General features: G+C 43.0%; 1 protein-coding gene across 1 annotated transcript in view; it reads right to left on the reverse strand.

Annotated features, from left to right (window-relative positions):
- Window positions 1-21,317, reverse strand: part of LOC124544810 (small G protein signaling modulator 1-like) — a 308,561-nt gene that overhangs the window by 132,597 nt on the left and 154,647 nt on the right. The window contains exon 15 of the mRNA XM_047123500.1: window positions 16,661-16,925. Coding sequence (XP_046979456.1) covers window positions 16,661-16,925 — 265 coding nt within the window. The remainder of the gene's footprint in view (window positions 1-16,660; window positions 16,926-21,317) is intronic.

A 21,317-nucleotide genomic window follows, 5' to 3' on the forward strand; every position in this document is an offset into this window, starting at 1 on the left:
CAGCCTTCATCAGCAAAAGAGAATCACACACCGTTCATACACAAAAGCAAGCACATTTCATGCACACATGACCACTAACTCCAGCATCCCAGGCCAGAATGCAACTTTCTCATGGGTTGCACGCAGCAGTTTGAAGAGGGTGGGGAAGGGGAAGGTAAAACAGGGTACAGGTGGGGAAAGGAAGATGAATGCTGTCTGGTGGAGGGTGCAGGGACTAGAATGCCAAAGCCATAGTGTCAGGAGGTTGTGTGTGGGGCAGGGAGGTGGGGAAAAAAGGAGAGGGGTGGGGAAAGATGGGTGGGTGCTTTTGGGAGAGGGTGGCAAATAAACAGTGTGGGAGACGAGAATGGAGTAGAGATGATAGGCCAGAGGGGATGCAAAATGTTGGGTGGAGGGTGTGAGGACAGTATATTACTGTATGTTGAGGAGGGGACAGTTACAGGAGCGGAGAATGTGTTGCAAGTATAACTTCTAACTGCACTGTTCAGTAAGCTGGCGGTAGAGGAAAGGATCCAGATTGCTCGGGTAGTCAGGTAGCCACTGAAATCAAATATGTTATGTTCAGCTGCATGTTGTGCCACAGGGTGGTATACTTTGCTCTTGGACACAGCTCTGCGGTGGCCGTTCACCGTGATGGACAGCTGGTTGGTAGTCACGTTGTTCTTGTGGTCTTCAGTCCAGAGACTGGTTTGATGCAGCTCTCCATGCTACTCTATCCTGTGCAAGCTTCTTCATCTCCAAGTACCTCCAGCAACCTACATCCTTCTGTATCTGCTTAGTGTATTCACCTCTACGATTTTTGGCCTCCATGCTGCCCTCCAATACTAAATTGGTGATCCCTTGATGCCTCAGAACATGCCGCACCAAATGATCCCTTCTTCTAGTCAAGTTGTGTGACAAATTGATGTTCTCCCCAATTCTGTTCAGTACCTCCTCATTAGTTACTGATCTACACAACTCATCTTCAGCATTCTTCTGTAGCACCACATTTCGAAAGCTTCTATTCTCTTCTTGTCGAAACTATTTATCGTCCATGTTTCACTTCCATACATGGCTACACTCCATACAAGTACGTTCAGAAAAGACTTCCTGACACTTTAATCTATACTCGATGTTAACAATTTCTCTTCTTCAGAAACACTTTCCTTCCCATTGCCAGTCTACATTTTATATCCTCTCTACTTCAACCATCATCAGTCATTTTGCATCCCACACAGCAAAACTCATTTGTGTATGAGAAATTGGTTGGAAACTTTCCTCATGTCAGCACGCTGAAGGTGTCGCCAGCGGCGCCAACCTTGTGTGAAAGCTCTGAAAAGCTAATCATTTGCATATCACAGCATCTTCTTCCTGTCAGTTAAATTTTACATCTACAGCACGTCACTTTCGTGCTGTAGCAATTTTAATGGCCAGTAGTGTAGTTAAAGACTGCAACCTACACCCAAATGATGTCTGTGTAGTTATTGCTGGAGCTAATGATGTATATAAACATGCAGTCAGAGCATTGCGACAAACACTGGAAAGAATTTCACAACAAAAAATCATCGTCATTAGCATTCCGTACAGACATGACTTAATAAAAAGTTCATGTGTAAATACTGATATTAGTTTCATAAACAGAAAGTTTCAAAAAATCTGTAAAGCATTAAAACGTGTCAAGTTCTTAGACATTAGCTCCGCAGAAAGAAGCTACTTTACTCACCATTCAATGTACAGAAACTGCCAAGGAAAACATGTACTTGCTAATGCATTATTAACAGAAACGTCCAAACTATATGAAAACACCACAACACCAATTGCACTAAAAGCACCTGTGCCTAATGAAACTGTGCTATTGGAAGAAAAAGAAACAGCTGCATCAAGAAATACACTTGCAATTAATGAAGAACCAGATAGGAAAACTTCACCTACAAAAACACAAGAAACTGGTGGTGAATTATTACACAGTTAAAATTTGGAAATCGCTATTCAAACAACAGCTCAACAAGAAAAGTCTGTGAGATTACAACATACTCCCAGTGCATTATATTCATCATTGGAGAGTCACATTTCTTCTGGGAGTACAGCTTCAAGCAGCAAGATTTCAATACCTCCGAGAAGATCGTCATGAAAAATAAAAAAAGTGTCAGCTAGTAACCAAGATTTTTTATGGTCAAGTCATCTCTTTCGCAACAGGACACAGCAAACATAAATCTTCCTCACATAGAAGAATGTGACAACCTTAACTTATACTGTACAAGGATTGAGAAATAAAGTAAGTGAATTTGAAATTCTTACGATTGATACTAATCCTTTGTCAGACATGCACTTACTGTGTATTAGTGAACACTGGCTAAAAGAGTCAGAATTACCTTATCAGTATATTCAAAACTTCAGATTAGTTCACTACTATTCAAGGAAAAATTACAAAGGTGGTGAAACTTATAGCATTAGCCGTGAACCTTTCCATCCCTGTGAATTGTATACCTTAAACAAAGATATTGAAATAGTTGGGAAAGTACTTGCTGACCTAAATACGTATATAATGTGTGTGTGTATAGATGACCTAGTGGTAACTTTTCTGTCTCCCTCAGAAACTTTGCACTATTGCTAGAAAAAAACATGTCACAATAACTCAAAAAATATGATAATATGTGGTGATCTTAACATTTATTTCCTTGAAGAATCTGCTCAAAAGTCACAATTAGTAAATTTGATGGTGTCGTTCAACTTAAATATGAAAGTTATACGTTCAACGAGACTAAACAGCTGTCTTGCTCAGTTTCCTGCTAACACTGATTGCAGTGTAAAAATTAAAGATGTTGATTTTTTAGATCACAGTGCGCTAAGAATGTATTTTAATCCACCATTCAATGTACTCCCAACAGGAAAAACAGTTAGTAAGTGTAGAAGTTATAGTGAGAGTAACATAAATAACTTTGTACTTAGCTTAAAGAAAGACGACTGGCAAAGTGTATTTACTTCTTGAACTACAAATGAAAAATATGACAATTTTCTGCAGATATTCAAATATTACTTTAATGACAAACTGCCTATTGGCGTCCGTCTCGGGTACTTCAGCCGACATTCATCTAACGATTTTACTGACATTTCGCCAGCACGAGTGGCTGGCATTGTCAAAGCTTCACCCTCCACTGCCGGTGGTGAACTGGAGCCGAGCTCATGGCCGCAGACTATATATACCTGGCACACCAACATCTGAGGGCTTCTCCGCAGACATTTCCGGTGTGGTTCTACTCTTACTACCTCGCTGCAGTACGGGAAGCCAAGATCCGTTTACCTTAAGGCTTTCCTCTTTCTTGTTGTTGTTGGTGGTGGTGGTGGTGGTGGTGGTGGTTTGATAGTTTGCGCAGGTATTGGTCCGTGTGTGTCAGTTTTCTATATATGCTGTGTCCCAAGTTTTCACCATCCCTTGTGATCAGCACATCTAGAAATGGCAGTTTCTTGTCCTTTTCTACTTCCATGGTAAATGTTATGTTTGTATGGAGGCTGTTCAAGTGTCTTAGGAAGTCAGCAAGCTGTTCTTCACCATGGCTCTAGACAACGAAAGTATCATCGACGTATCTATACCACATCTTAGGTTTGCAAGTCGCCAAGTCCAGTGCCTGTGCTTCAAATTGTTCCATGAAGAAGTTGGCTACCACTGGACTAAGAGGACTACCCATGGTGACACCTTCCAGCTGTTCGTAGAAATAGCTCATGGTGGGACATGCATGGAAGCGCTTTGCGATGTCTTGCGCAAAAATTTAATAGATGTCCTCCAGAGCGTCACTGAGTGGCATTTTCATAAACAAAGAAACAACATCAAAGCTGACCAGGATGTCATTTGGTGCAAGATTCAGTTTCTTCAGCTTCTCAATGAAATGTCCCGAGTCCTTTATGTATGTGTCAGTGTTCTCCATGTGTGGCTGGAGCAGAGAGGCCAAGTGTTTTGCCAGTTTATACGTTGGTGAACCAGGAGCGCTAACAATCGCTCTTAGTGGAAGGTTGTTCTTATGGATCTTGGGTAATCCATACAGCCAAGGTGGTAGGGCTTCTGTGTTGCGTAGGTTTCTCTGTATGTCCACCAGCAGAGAAGACGCCTTGAGTAATCGATTCATATTCCATGTGATACACTGCATCGGATCTGTGTTTAGTTTTCAATATGTTGTCGGATCTAATAGGTCACGAGCCAGAAAACAGGCATGATTAATATGCTTGTAACGCGAGCAGGACGAATATGTGAGCCGCAACACCTCAGACGCGAAATGCAACACCTGGAAAGTGTTCTGAGATACAATGGGTACTCCACATATTATATTAGAAGTGTAACAGAGCCAAACACTCTGCAAAGTAAGGAATCACAAAAAGAAATGTTGGTTACGGCTTTCTGCCATACATTCCCAGAGTGACGGAAAGAATCGGCCGTATATTGCGTAAACATGGTGTAAAGATGATTTTCAAGCCAACGAGGAAGATCAAAGAGTGTCTTAGATCGGTAAAGGAGAAAAGGGACCCACTTTCAATGTCGGGAATGTATCGTACACCATGCACATGCAGAAAAGTTTATGTCAGAATGACTGGACGATCAATTAACACCATGATCAAAGAACATAAGCGACATTGCAGGCTGGGGCAGGTGGAGAAATCGGCCGTGGCAGCGCATACACTGAGTGAGACCAACCATGTAATAAAATTCGCCGACACGGAAGTTCTGGCTGTAGAGAAGCACTATCACACACGTTTGTTCAGAGAAGCTGTAGAAATATAAAAACACGCGAACTGCTTCAACAAGAAAGAGGAAAGCCTTAAGGTAAACTGATACTGGCTTCCCGTACTGCAGTGAACGACCATCGCAGGTAGCAAGAGGAGAACCGCGCCGGAAATGACCGCGGAGAAGCCCTCAGACGTTAGCGTGCCAGGTACATATAGTCTGCAGCCACGAGCTCAACTCCAGTTCACCACCAGCAATGGAAGGTGAAGCTTTGACAATGCCAGCCACTCATGCTGGCGAAACGTCAGTAAAATCATTAGATGAATGTCGGCCGAAGAATCCAAGACAGAAGCCAATAGGCAGTTTATCAACAAGTGGCCACGAAAGCCATAACAATTTTGTATTAGTTTAATTGCATTTTCACAGAGAAAACAAAGACTATCACCATTTCCCAGAGTAAACAAAGACTATCACTAACAAGAAACTTCACCAGAAAATATGAGGCTGCTGCACAGACTCAGCAAACTGGACAGTGGCAAATCCAAAGAGTTCACGATATACTATAAAAATCGCAAACCCACATACAGAAGAGTTATCACATGGGCTAAAAAAGCTCATAATGATAAAACAATTAGGCGCTCTTCCAATAAATGTAAGACCCTCTGGCATATAGTAAATGAACAGACTGGTAGAAAGTTAAGGACAGAGGATAAAATCACACTAAATATCAAAGAACAAAAGACTGAAAATGTACACTTTAACAGTCAAATCATAACCGAGTCTAGCGGCCGCTGGCTGGCTGGCGGCTTAGGTGGCACTGCTGCTGCATGGTTGGCAGACAGCGCCGCATGTAGAGGACGCACATAACTGCAAGGCGGTACTTTGAAAGATTGGCGAGTCACAACACTTTTCCCCCCTTTGAAGTTTTTGCACAGGTCTTGATGGAGGTGGCCTGTAGATTGCTAATGTCCATAGGTGGTGTTTGACTGGCCATAAAGTCTTGAGGAGGAGGCTTCCCATACAGACGGAAGTGTCCCCGATGATAACGGGTCGAGATGACAGGAGACGTAGGGGTTGAATCTGCTGGGGCCCAGTGCACCAATCTGCCCACCCGTTGCGGCAAGTCTGGTTGTTACAACAGGAGGCATGGGCGATGTGTCCGCATCTGTAGGAGGAGGAGGAGGTGAGTAGAGTTGCTCCAACAGATGATGGTCATCTATTTCCTGCATGGGCACGTCTCCTGGTGGCGTCAGTTCTTGTGCTGGCACCAATATGATGGTGAGAGGACAGCGTTGTGAGTAATAAGAGATTCCATTATCCCGAGCGTCAGGTAGAGCCGAAGGTGGTGAGGCGGCATCCAGAACAGGCATTGCCGGCACACGAGGCCGAAGCTGGTCTGAATGATGCACTTCAACACCTGTGTCCGTCTGGATTTCATACAGGCGTTGGCCACGGTGTCGTACGATGCGGCCAGAACTCCATTTTGGCCGCCTGCCATATCCCCATACCCATACAAGGTCGTCGGTGGTGAACCGGTCAAGCGAAGGCACCCGTGGCCATGAGGTGGAAGGCCGCAGAAGATGAAGTAGCATGCGGGGCTGTCGCCCATGTAAGAGCTCAGCCGGGTTGTGGTCGCCCATGGGGGTGAAATGGTAAGAAGCAAGAAATTGGAGAAGCGCATCATCAGCAGCAGAAGTCAGGAGTTTCTTTATCTGAGCCTTAAATGTGCGGACCAATCATTCAGCCTCACCGTTTGACTGTGGATGGAACGGAGGGGCCGTGACATGCACGACACCGTGACGGGCACAAAAATCCGCAAAATAGGAAGAGGCAAATTGCAGACCATTATCAGTAACAAGAGTAGAGGGAAGGCGTTCCAAAAAATGCGAGCTAGAGCATTGGTGATTGCCGCAGTGGTAGGTGACGTGCAACGGACAATGAAAGGAAAGTTAGAGTAGGCATCAATAACGAGAAGCCAATAAGTACCTAAAAACGGTCCCGCAAAGTCAGCATGAATATGCTCCCAGGGCTTCTCAGGCGAAGGCCACGGTGACAAAGATGACTTCGGGGCAGCGGCCTGTGACGCACAAGGGTCGCAGGCAGCGACCATGTGTGCGATTTCAGAGTTGATGCCGGGCTAGTACACACGACGGCGCGCCAGAGATTTTGTGCAAGAGAAACCCCAGTGCCCTTGGTGAAGGAGGCGCAAGACCAAAGCACGCAAAACCCGCAGGTACCACAACATGTGGAGAAGCACTTTCGGTGGAAAGGAGGATAACACCATCCCTAGCCATGAGGCGGCAATGCGAAGCGTAGTAGTTCCACAATGGATGAGAAGTCTTAGCGGACGGATGATCTGGCCAGCCCTTCTGAATACAGGGTAAAACCCGGGAGAGGGTAGGATCAGAACCCGTAGCAGCCGCCAGCTGGTCCCCGGTGATGGGGAACCTGTCCACCACCCGCTGCTCGGCAACATCCAGATGGAAACACAAAAGTTCCTCCCTATCAAATGCCAGATCAAGATCCACGGGAAGGCGAGACAGTGCATCAGCACTTGCATGTTAAGCCGTTGGCGCGAAACGAATCTCATAATTGAAACGAGACAAGTAAAGAGCCCAACGCTGGAGGCGGTGTGTAGCCTTGTCGGGAAGTGACATTGATGGATGAAAAAAGGAAACAAGTGGTTTGTGATACGTAACAAGATGAAATTTGGATCCACAGAGAAAAACACCAAACTTATGAAGAGCATAAATAATGGCCAAAGCTCCTTTTTCAATTTCAGAATACTTTAGTTGGGCATCCGTGAGCGTTTTGGAGGCATAATCAATGGGTTGTTCAGAACCGTCAGAAAAACGGTGGGCAAGGACTGCAACGACCCCGTATTGAGAGGCGTCCATGGCAAGAACAAGATGTTGGCCAGGTCAATAAGTAACCAGGCACAGGGACTGTTTCAGCATAGTCTTCAATTTCTGGAAAGCTGCATCGCATGATGCGGACCAGTGAAAAGGCACGTTTTTATGCTACAGGCGATGCAACAGCTGAGCCACCGAAGCAGCAGACGGTAAAAACTTCTGATAGTATGCTATTTTCCCCAAGAAGACCTGCAGTTCCTTAACAGATGTAGGGCGAGGAAGGACATCGATCGCAGCGACAGTTTGCTGAAGCGGACGAATACCATCCCGAGAGAGTTGAAACCCCAAGTATGTCATAGATGCCTGAAAACATTTTGATTTCTGAAGATTACACTTAAGACCGGCAGTCTGTAAGACATGAAAAAGTGTGCAGAGATTTTTAAGATGTTCGTCAGTGGTCACAGCTGCAAAATACTAACGCGAATTCTTTACAGACGAATCGAAAAACTAGTAGAAGGTGACCTCGGGGAAGATCAGTTTGGATTCCGCAGAAATATTGGAACACGTGAGGCAATACTGACCCTATGACCTACCTTGGAAGCTAGACTAAGGAAAGGCAAACCTACGTTTCTAGCATTTGTAGACTTAGAGAAAGCTTTTGACAATGTTCACTGGAATACACTCTTTCAAATTCTAAAGGTGGCAGGGGTAAAATACAGGGAGCGAAAGGCTAGTTACAATTTGTACAGAAACCAGATGGCAGTTATAAGAGTCGAGGGGCATGAAAGGGAAGCAGCGGTTGGGAAGGGAGTGAGACAGGGTTGTACTCTGTCCCCGATGTTATTCAATCTGTATATTGAGCAAGCAGTAAACGAAACAAAAGAAAAATTCGGAGTAGGTATTAAAATCCATGAAGAAGAAATAAAAACTTTGAGGTTCGCCGATGACATTGTAATTCTGTCAGAGACAGCAAAGGACTTGGAAGAGCAGTTGAACGGAATGGACAGTGTCTTGAAAGGAGGATATAAGATGAACATCAACAAAAGCAAAACGAGGATAATGGAATGTAGTCGAATTAAGTCGGGTGATGCTGAAGGAATTAGATTAGGAAATGAGACACTTAAAGTAGTAAAGGAGTTTTGCTATTTGGGGAACAAAATAACTGATGATGGTCGAAGTAGAGAAGATATAAAATGTAGACTGGCAATGGCAAGGAAAGCGTTTCTGAAGAAGAGAAATTTGTTAACATCGAGTATAGATTTAAGTGTCAGGAAGTCGTTTTCCAAAGTATTTTTATGGAGTGTAGCCATGTATGGAAGTGAAACATGGACGATAACTAGTTTGGACAAGAAGAGAATAGAAGCTTTTGAAATGTGGTGCTACAGAAGAATGCTGAAGATTAGATGGGTAGATCACATAACTAATGATGAAGTATTGAATAGAATTGGGGAGAAGAGGAGTATGTGGCACAACTTGACAAAAAGAAGGGACCGGTTAGTAGGACATGTTTTGAGGCATCAAGGGATCACAAATTTAGCATTGGAAGGCAGTGTGGAGGGTAAAAATCGTAGAGGGAGACCAAGAGATGAATACACTAAGCAGATTCAGAAGGATGTAGGCTGCATTAGGTACTGGAAGATGAAGGAGCTTGCACAGGATAGAGTAGCACGGAGAGCTGCATCAAACCAGTCTCAGGACTGAAGACAACAACATCGTCAGTGGTGGAGCCAGTGACAACAATGTTGTCCTGGTAATTTATACACGCAGGGACAGTGAGCAATAATTGTTCCAAGAATCGCTGAAAGAGAGCAGAAGCGCTGGCAACCCCGAATGGCAATCGTTGGTACTGATAGAGGCCGAAAGGTGTGTTAAGGACCAGAAACTGCTGGGAAGCAGTGTCGAGAGGAAGTTGATGATAAGCTTCTGACAGGTCAAGTTTAGAAAAATACTGGCCTCCAGCAAGTTTAGTGAACAATTCTTCAGGTCGAGGCATAGGGTAAGTGTCGATAAGGCATTGAGCATTTACAGTGGCTTTGAAATCGCCACAGAGACGAATATCACCATTTGGCTTAGCAACGACAATGACAGGAGAGGACCACTCACTGGAAGTGGCAGGAAGCAAGACCCCTGAAACAGTGAGATGATCCAGCTTCCGTTTGACCTGGTTACGAAGGGCCACAGGTATGGCCCAAGCCCGAAAAAACTTAGGCCGAGCAGTGGGTTTGAGTGTGATATGAGCTTCAAAGTCGTTTGCACAGCCTAACCCAGGAGAAAAAAGGGACAAAAATGTCGTCGACAAGGAATCCAATTGAGCATAAGGAATAGCAACAGAGACAACACTGACAGAGTCATCTATGGAGAACCCAAAAACGCGAAAGGCATCGAAACCAAAAAGATTCTCCGCGTTACTATGGTCGACCACAAATATGGGAACAGTGCGAACGACAGATTTGTAAGATACTTCAGAATCAAATTGTCCAAAGAGAGAAATCTTCTGTTTATTGTAAGTCCGTAATTGCCTAGTGACAGGTGACAGGATTGGAGAACCCAACTGAAGATAGTCTGAGAATTGATGATAGTGGCAGGAGAACCAGTATCCACCTGCATGCGAACACCTCGACCAAGTATTTGGACAGTGAGGAACAACTTCCTTGAAAGAGAAGAAGTACAATTGACAGACAACACAGAATCAGAATCAGCGTCATGTTCATGAACATCATGTATGCAGTCGGATTTGCAAACGGATGCCACATGACCCTTTTTTTTTTTTTTTTTTTTTTTTTGCGTTTGTGACACACGGCTCAATGTTGTGGACAATCTTCTCGTGAATGTTTCGTAAAACATCGAGGACATGAAGGAAGTTGCGGTGGGTTTTGCTGCAGTTTCTTAGAGGTTTGTTTACGGTTAGGCTGAGGCTGCACTTGGGAGCGTACTGCGGCCACATCGGCCGGCGGGGACACGCCACACGCTTCGTCAACATCGCACAGAGGTTTTATTTCCCCGACATCGCCCCATGCCTCTATTTGCGCTCCAGCGGCACGAGAAATTTCAAAAGATGAGCGATGGATAGGACTTCATCTAGAGTCGGATTTGCCAACTGAAGGGCACATTGCCTAACTTCTTTGGCGGGTGCCGATCAGATAATAGCATCCCGTACCATGGAATTGGCATAGGATTCTTTGTGAACTTCAGTCACAAATTGACACACTCTACTGAGGCCGTGAAGTTCAGCAGCCCAAGCGCGATAGGATTGATTCAGTTGTTTTTGACAATGATAAAAGGCAACACGAGAGGTTACCACATGCGTTTGCTTTTGAAAATAGACAGACAGAATTGAGCACATTTCAGCAAAGGACAAAGATGCAAGATCTTTCAAAGGAGCCAATTGCGACAACAACCGATACATATGAGGTGAAATCCATGAAAGGAGCAGAGACTTACATGTTTGTTCATCTATGACATGAAATGCCAAGAAGTGCTGTCGAAGAAGTTTTTCGTAATCAGACCAGTCTTCCGCCGTCTCGTCGTAAGGAGGAAAAGGAGGTAGAGAGAATGACGAGAGACGCCCCGCATTTGATGCCACGACGAAATCACGAATCGCATTCGTGAGAAGCATTTGCTGTTCTATGAGACCTTGCAATAGTTGCTCTAAAGTAGCCATGGAAACATGTGGGTCAACGATGGAAAAGAAAAATCACTAGCTCATCGCCAATTGTTATAACTTAAAGTTGAACAATTATATTTCAAGGAAGACACAATACATGAAAGTCACAGATCAAGTAAACAGAGTAAGACGTGTGTACACTTTAACAGTCAAATCATAACTGAGTCCGAGTCTAGCAGCCGCTGGCTGGCTGGCCGTTTAGGTGGCGCTGCTGCTGCATGGCTCGCAGACAGCACCGCATGTAGAGGACGCACATAACTGTGCGGTGGCACTTTGAAAGATCAGAGAGTCACAACAACTAGGTATCACATGATTTTTGCCACCTCCATGTAAAGGGAAGAACCTCCTGCCATACAATTCATACTGGTTTGCAGACTATGAATGTAAATGTAGATGTATAAAAATCAGCTTTTCTGAAAAATGTACTTTTTGTCCACTGTACCTATTTCTGCCCATTTCATGAGTTTGTCAACAAACACACACACACACACACACACACACAACAAATATGCTGGCATACCATCAGCTACTTAAAGTTATTGAAATCTTGTAGTTCCAGGTGATGCACGGAAGTGCTGAATCGGGGGTGGCTGGCCATGGTAACTAGGACCAGATGGCCCCGAATCATGGCTGGCAAGTTACAGGAATGGAAGTGGGTTTTCCCAAGGCAAAGAAGGAGCGATGTGAGTGTTGCTTTGATTACTAGCATGTGGAAGTAAGATGCTGGCACCCAAAATGGCACTGTTGCAATATCACAGACAGGGGCTCCTTGAAATACTTTAAAATTAAAAAATAATTCAGAGCTCTGACATGTAATGAAACTATTATCACCACAGTAACCAGGACACTGCGAAGCATAATCTGACACAACGATATCAATGCACATGTTTCGGGACACTGATATCATGTACATCACAATAACTACAGATGTTATGACCTAATAGCAAATTCATACTCTTATAAGCATAATCTGAGACAACGATATTAATGCGCATGTTTCGGGACACTGATATCATGTACATCACAATAACTACAGATGTTATGTCCTAATAGCAAATTCATACTCTTATAAAAAACATTAAAATTTGATAACAGTTCAACACTTCATAGGACCATTGACAAACTAGGCATCAAACGACAGCAGATGACACTATCATCACTGAAAGTCACATATCTGTATATATTTTGATTACTGAATTATTAGATTTTCCATCCCTCTTAAATTATGTAAATTTGCCAAATCATCATACTCTCTGCAGTTACACAGAACATTAATGCAGCATGGCATTCTTTACATTACATTAATACTTGTTCCATCTATAATGAATATGACATTCTGTAATGGTGTGGAATGTTTCAGTTTAACGTAAGTTTTCTTTACATAATATAATTATTTTTTTACAGTTACTACTTCATCTATTGAGTAGAAGGAGTTGTCATTTGAAAATTCTTTTAATTTGGTTTTAAATTATGGTTGGCTATTCGACAATGAAATTTCTAGTGTATTTAATAAAATATTTAACTTGGGCTATATGTGCGTGCAAATTTCATGTTTTATTTAACTGTGTGTAAACTATTAGGCACAGGATAATGTATATGGTCAGTTATTAGGCCTTCTTCCCATTCCCTCTAAATATGGAGTGTGCCATGAATGACTGTTTAAAGACCTCTGCATCCAGTGTAATTACTCTCATTTTGCCCTCATGATCCTTATGAGAGTAATTTGTAGTGGGATGTTGTTTATTCCTAAATTCATCATTTAATGCTGGGTATTGAAACTTCACAGGCTTTCTCGGGATAGTATGTGTCCATCTAAAAGTGTCCAACTTTTCAATTTTCTATATACTGTGTTTGTTGTGAATTTTGACTGGGAAACCAAGGGCTTGTAAGCGGGAGCAAGTGGTAGCTCCTGATCATTCTGAGTCAGGCAGTCATGCTGTATGGATCAATCTTGGGGGTAATGTGTGCAGTGACCTGTGTGATCAACTCTGCCAACTGTGACTGGATGGAGGCTAGTGTCACTGTGGGCATGTCTTCCTATGGTGGAGTCTATTTTTTGACACTCGATGCAGGATACACTTCAAATATCCTTTCAGTCGCTTGTGTCAGTGCATTTAACAACTGGCGCACACCGAGAGAATTTTTGGGTGTCTGATGGCGGTCGGTACAATCATATATTCTTTAGCACATTATCATTTACAGTATCACTTCCCAATGTGGGTAAATGTCTTACGAGTTGTGACAGAGGGCAATCTCTGAACTCCTCAGTGTGCAAAAGCTTCTCTAGCCATTTTGGTTTTGATTGGGACAATTGTGTGATCAACGTATTTTTAACTGATGCATACCATTTGGTATCCAGTGGCATGGCTAGAATATCCTGGACTTTTGAGGCTAGATCCTCAACCTGCAACCACATAGTTGTATTTAATCTCATCCACTAATAACTGTGCAAGGATGAACTGACTTTCTAGGAGGGCAAACCATAAGTGAAGATTATGTTGCTAGAATGAGGGGTAGTTTTATCGTCACTCTGTCAATTGTGCTGCTGGCTGCCTTTTCAGTTGTGACTGTTGAGTCATTCACTCTCATGTGGGAGCGCGGTGCAGCTGGTGCAGAAGAGAAGTGTCAATGTTACAAAACTGCCTGAAACTCTGAACTCAGCATGGGCGTGTCATAATCGGTAAGGATCACCAAATATTTGGGTATCAGAGTAAACAAGATATTAATTCCCACATATGCTTGGTAACAGGTTGCAGTTATATAAACATGAATGTGTGCACAATGTAAAGCATGGAATAACAAACAGAAAATAAACAAACAACAACTACATTAATACAGTTTGAAACTGTCACTGCAGAGAATGTTTATGCACCACTGTACATTTGCAGGGACAGAACGTCAGAACAGGTCACTGTACATTGGGGAGATGATAGTGCAGTGCTAGGACTTGTGAAGTAATAGATTTTTGGCAGCATGTGGATGCTTGAATACACTAATATTTGTTGGCACTCAGAAAAATTTTGAGCCAAATGTGGCATAGAATCAGTAAGCCAGCTGGAACATTAACAGTTTACGAATGATAGGCAATGGGTAGTGTTGAAATTTGATTAGTTTCAGCTCCAAATCTGGAATTATTATTGAATAGACTGCAAGAATCTACTCATGCTTATGCTATTTCTCATATGTTTATATCTATTTTTCTTTATATTCTTACCTTTCCTGGAATATCTTTGTATTTCCTTCTTTCGCTGATCAATTCTTCTGTTACATGGTTTCTTCACAGTTATCTTCCTTTTACCTCTGCTTGTCTGGGCAACATCTGTGATTGCCCGTTTTAGAGATGGCCACTCCTCTTTGGCTGAAATGCTTGCTCTGCTATAGCTCATTGCAGTATACACACACTTAGCGAACTTCAACTGTGTTTAATCATCCCTCAGTACTTCAGAATTCCACTTCCTTCCACACTGATTCTTCCACAAAATTCTCTTAAGCTTCAGTCTCCTCTTCATCATCACTAAATATTGATCTGAATCTAAATCTGCATCTGGGTATGCCTTAAAATCCAATATCTGATTTTGGATTATCTGTCTGACAGTGATGTAATCCAGCTGGATTCTTCCCATGTCTCCAGGCTCTTCCAAGCATACCTCCTCCTCTTGTGATTCTTGGACACAGTATTTGCTATTACTAGCTGAATTTTTGAAGAACTCAACTAGTCTTTCTACTGTCATTCCTACTACTGAGCTCATGTTCTCTGATAACTTTGTGTTGCATCCCTACACATACGACAATGTTCCAATCCCTAAAGAATATTAAATTTTCATCTCCCTTTAAATACTGAATTACCAGTCCAACATCCTCATATTCTCTCTCTCTCTCTCTCTCTCTCTCTCTCTCTCTCTCTATCTATCTATCTCTATCTATCTCTCACTCACTCACTCACTCCCCTCTCCCCCCCCCCCCCCCTTTTCTTCTTCTTCTTCTTCTTCTTCTCCTCCTCCTCCTCCTCCTCCTCCTCCTCGGGAGATCAACTTATAAACCTGAACTATCACTGTCAGCATTGGTTTGCTGTCAAATCTGATGACAACAATTCTATCACTGAATTGTTTACAGTAGCTCACTCTCTGCCCCACTTTCCTATTTGTAACGAATCCTACTCCTTTATAACATTTTTTTTTTTTTTGGTGCTGTTGATATTAACCTACATTTGTCTGACCAGAAATCTCTATCTTCTTACCATTTCACTTCACTGGACCCACTTTTTGCATTTCCCTTTTCAGATTTTTTAGCTTTCTTACTATGTTCAAACATTTGACATTCCAAGACCCGACTCTTAAATCATCATCTAACCACTGGTTATTTCATCCTTCTTTCATGGTCATCTCCCCCTTGGCATCCCCTCCCAGAGATTCGAATGGGGAACTAATCTGGAACCTATTGACAATAGAGAGATGATCATGACACTTTTTCATGTCTGGTCAATAAGCCCAATGTGTCTTCAAAGCAGTGGTTGCCATTGCCTTCTGCAACCTCATGCCATTGATCAATGCTGATTCTTCTGCTTTTTAGGGGCAGTTTTTCATGTCAAGGGCAAGAGTGTGCCCTGAACCTCCGTCCATTCCTCCACCCTGAAGGCTGTTGCCAGAGTGAGGATGACTTCTTATGCTGGAACTCTTCAGTCACCACTGCTGATGATTTTTATTTAAAATTTAGGCAGTGGCAGGATTCAAACCAAAGATCCAGGCTGTTTTAATTACTAGTGAAAGATGATATCCCCAGAACGTGGGTGAACTTTATATATTTATGAGCAGCAAATATTTTGTGTTTAGTTTAATGGAATGAGACTACGCTTTGCACAGACTGCTGCCATTTCAATAGTAACTGGGTAGTCTGGTATGACTCCAAGTACACAGTCACACAGTCTATACTGCATTTGATAATTTTCGTAACTTTGTTTCATGCTGAAACAATATTTGTATGACAACCATGAAAGAGTGTGCTTTAACTGACTGAATAAATCATCACTTCATTTCAATATAAACATTTTGGTGCTGCTTACCTCAATTATTTAGGAGAGTATAACTCTTTTCACCATTTTTAAAATATTTTCTTTTATTGCAACAAGTATTTATTTAAATTTGCATTAACTGGTGATACTTCGATAAATTTGACTGAAGGATCACAACAGGTTAGTACTATTTTTGCAGCAAGTTTAGCTACCAGGCACAAAAGCAGACTAAGTATAACTCAACCCAAATAGAGCCATGCACTGTCCAAAACACACACACACACACACACACACACACACAAACACACCTTAAAAACATCAATTGCGGAGATTAAAATTATTAGTAATTCAACATTGTAAGTGAAACAATAGATCAGTAACTCTAACAGCATAGTGAAGCGAAAGGTAATGTAAGAAACAAATACCAAGCTTTTGTAACATACCTGTCTACGAATGCTATGTTCAATGCCACCATAATAAGTAAGCCTAAATATTTCTGCTGCTTGCCCTTCAGCCTTAGATAGTTCTGCCCAACGTTCAGCAGTCAGACCAGATTCTGCATCACTGGATGACACTATCGTTGTGAGCACCAGTCCTGAGAGGTGGGTTCGAACTGTGCGCAGATGACGGCAATAAGCCAGCCACCCATAGAATGCCCTAGATGATATCTGTCGCCTCATTGAGGTACATACTTGCTGTATAGGGTCACTGGAAAATATCCAAGAATCACATTTAATTTCACAATAAGAAAACCAGTAAACAACTATATGTAAATCACCATGACTAGCATTAAGAACATAGGACTGCAAACTACTTATTAACGTGAGCCAATCATTTGCAACCAATACTTTTCCAGTAGAGGATAACTACAAGAAAGACTGGTGGCATAGGCTGTGAAGCAGCCATTAAAATTGTCTGGTATGTTGAACTCAGGAGCATTTTCTGAAGCCAAGTGGTCAAATTACCCCCTGGTCACAGTTTGGTGATGGCTATTAATTTGGGTGGAGAACTGGTTGGTGCCCATTTTTACATAATAGTCTGTGTAAGAGTTACAGCATAACTGTTACATGATAAGACTTCTTTCACAGGTGGCTTTGCTGATAATATGGTAAAATATACCTCTGATAGGACTGAATAGGCTGTGTTGAGTGGATACAGAGCAGGTTTTGCACTAGATATTCCACAGGGATAGGATCTTCAAGGGGGTTGCAAGTGAGGGTCCCGTAAAGACAGGCCACATTGTTTTTTCACTGATAGGAGCTGGAATATCACTTTGGGAGAAGTGAGGAGGATTGTGGAAAGTCCTGGATTAGGATGTAGTTAAGTTGTTCTTTTCATAGACTGATACTGGGTAAACAGGGTGGTCCTTTGCAACATGGCAGCCTGTTATGCCAAGTTGTTTATGGCCCATCTACAGTAAACTATCCTATGTACCCAACATCCTAAATCCCTTATCCCTCTCTGTCACCCCTTAATTCCTTTTTCTTTATTTTTTCTGCTACCTCTCCACCTCCTAATGCATAAAGAACTGGTTAAAGCTTAATGTTTAGCACAACTTTGGCTACTGCCTGCTCTATCACAACTCCTCTCACTAAATACGTTTTAATGTGTCTACATCAGCGGTTCTCAAAGTGTTTGCCAGAGCACACTGGTGCACCCTAGAACATTTACGGGTGCGCCCTGTAATATTTTAGGAAAACATGTGGCCAAATACACTCCTGGAAATTGAAATAAGAACACCGTGAATTCCTTGTCCCAGGAAGTGGAAACTTTATTGACACATTCCTGGGGTCAGATACATCACATGATCACACTGACAGAACCACAGGCACATAGACACAGGTAACAGAGCATGCACAATGTCGGCACTAGTACAGTGTATATCCACCTTTCGCAGCAATGCAGGCTGCTATTCTCCCATGGAGACGATCGTAGAGATGCTGGATGAAGTCCTGTGGAACGACTTGCCATGCCATTTCCACCTGGTGCCTCAGTTGGACCAGCGTTCGTGCTGGACGTGCAGACCGCGTGAGACGACGCTTCATCCAGTCCCAAACATGCTCAATGGGGGACAGATCCGGAGATCTTGCTGGCCAGGGTAGTTGACTTACACCTTCTAGAGCACGTTGGGTGGCACGGGATACATGCGGACGTGCATTGTCCTGTTGGAACAGCAAGTTCCCTTGCCGGTCTAGGAATGGTAGAACGATGGGTTCGATGACGGTTTGGATGTACCGTGCACTATTCAGTGTCCCCTCGACGATCACCAGTGGTGTACGGCCAGTGTAGGAGATCGCTCCCCACACCATGATGCCGGGTGTTGGCCCTGTGTGCCTCGGTCGTATGCAGTCCTGATTGTGGCGCTCACCTGCACGGCACCAAACACGCATACGACCATCATTGGCACCAAGGCAGAAGCGACTCTCATCGCTGAAGACGACACGTCTCCATTCGTCCCTCCATTCACGCCTGTCGCGACACCACTGGAGGCGGGCTGCACGATGTTGGGGCGTGAGCGGAAGACGGCCTAACGGTGTGCGGGACCGTAGCCCAGCTTCATGGAGATGGTTGCGAATGGTCCTCGCCGATACCCCAGGAGCAACAGTGTCCCTAATTTGCTGGGAAGTGGCGGTGCGGTCCCCTACGGCACTGCGTAGGATCCTACGGTCTTGGCGTGCATCCGTGCGTCGCTGCGGTCCGGTCCCAGGTCGACGGGCACGTGCACCTTCCGCCGACCACTGGCGACAACATCGATGTACTGTGGAGACCTCACACCCCACGTGTTGAGCAATTCGGCGGTACGTCCACCCGGCCTCCCGCATGCCCACTATACGCCCTCGCTCAAAGTCTGTCAACTGCACATACGGTTCACGTCCACGCTGTCGCGGCATGCTACCAGTGTTAAAGACTGCGATGGAGCTCCGTATGCCACGGCAAACTGGCTGACACTGACGGCGGCGGTGCACAAATGCTGCGCAGCTAGCGCCATTCGACGGCCAACACCGCGGTTCCTGGTGTGTCCGCTGTGCCGTGCGTGTGATCATTGCTTGTACAGCCCTCTCGCAGTGTCCGGAGCAAGTATGGTAGGTCTGACACACCGGTGTCAATGTGTTCTTTTTTCCATTTCCAGGAGTGTATAAACAAACATATAGCTACTCAATTTTATCCATTTCATGACAGGTATAATATGGAACGAGTCCTTAAGTTTTTTCAAACAGTTCAGTTTGGTTAAGGAAATAAGGTGGCTTATTCTCCTTGCAGTGTCGACAGTATTCAGAACATTTCATACTGACTGTCTGCTCTTTTCCATTGCTGCTAATCTTAGCTATCTAACAGTAGTGGCTGCTAAGGAACTGGGCAAAGGTATTTCAAAATAATGAGTGATGATAAAGCCATTGCTGGCCCATCGAGGTCATCCCTTACATCACTGAGAAGTGTAAGGAATTCTAGGGAAAGTGTAATTCAGAGTGGGTCACGAAAAATAACTATTCAGATGGTAGAAAGCTGTGGTTTGCAGAAACAGAATGGTCAGATAATTGTCACATTGCTACAATCACAACAAAATGCAGTGGTGGGAGTAATTAATTCATTTAATAATGAATGTAACTGTATTTATGAATGTAACACTTTATCCATGGTAAAGTTTGATGTGGCCAAAGCAATAACTTATTGAATATGCTGTATATACTTGCAGTCCAAGACTGCAACCATGGACTACAGGTTTCTTACAACATAGTGCTTCACAGTCATTCATAATTAATAAAAGCCTCAAATGCCATTTTCTTCAACTTCTTGCACTAGAAATGCATTACAACAGCCTTACCTTAATTTGACAATTTTTTATAGAAATAATGCACTTTTAGCAAATCCTTTTTACTTTTGTGTGTACAATATAGCTATCTTAGTTGCCCGTCAGTACCAGACACACAGGTATCTGTGGATGACTAGCACCGGTCATGAAATTTTCCTAACCATCCACCCTCTCACCACCCTTTGCCCTGTAGGCGCTGTGCAAATTATTTTCATATGCCTTGTTTCGTGCCTTCTTTCTGTAACCAAACGGTACAACACTTGTGTCACTCTTAAAGTTTGTAAATAAACATTGAGTTAATCCACAGTGTTGTCAAGTGTTAATGGATTTCTGGTCAGATCCAAAAGCTCAGAATCAGGAAAAATGGTGAAAAAATATTTGACGACTGACGGATTTTTCTGACGAAAACTCTTACGGATATTATCTGATAGTATCGTGCTTTTGTTTTGCAGTTGATTTGCCTATGGACATTTTTCTTTTATGATGGTAGCCATACTGAATTTGAGCCTTGTGCACTATGCATGTGATAACAACTTGTCCATAGAATTCAGAAGGTTTCATCTCCTTCCCAATGATTGCGAGCCTATTCCACCTAACTCCAAGTGGCGCTGCAACAGCACGTAGGAAGTGCATTGCATATCATTAGTATTGGCAATTTTGACCTATTTAAGTACCATGACAGTGTATCAAAAAATTATAAACAACATTTGCAACCTGTCACTTTTCAATAATATTTTACTGAAAATGCATACCTTTCTGTCCTCAATAAAATAATATTGGAAAGAGAAACTGGGAGAGGAAATTATCTGTGAGAGCTGCTTACTGTTTGACCTCGAGCTGTCCATGACTAAAAGAATTTCATTTCATATTCTTTGCTACAGATGATTTGCATTTATGAACACGATCGTCATTCTTCATGAAACCTTGCTACTTCTGAGTGTCATTTCCACTGCGGTTTAGTGATCCAGCAGATTCATGACAGAAGCTTCCAGAAAGGTACATGGAACCTGAAAATTACCGTTGGCAGCACTGTTAACCCATGGAGGCACAAGAATTCAGGCCCAGAAGGGAAACAAGTTTCCACTGTTGTGCACTTGACATTAGCACAGAGCTTCCAAGTGATATGTCAGTGACGTGTTGTTAGCATATGTGGGGCTCATGTTTTGTGTACAGCGTACTATTTATTTTCAAAATCACTAGAAGTGAATCTCATATGCAAAATACAATTGAATAAAATGGAGAGATTTCTGAAAACCAAACATATTCTTTAAGAATCTGACTCTGGACAT

This window comes from Schistocerca americana, chromosome 8 (assembly GCF_021461395.2).
Source record: "Schistocerca americana isolate TAMUIC-IGC-003095 chromosome 8, iqSchAmer2.1, whole genome shotgun sequence".
Taxonomy (NCBI): Eukaryota; Metazoa; Arthropoda; class Insecta; order Orthoptera; family Acrididae; genus Schistocerca; species Schistocerca americana.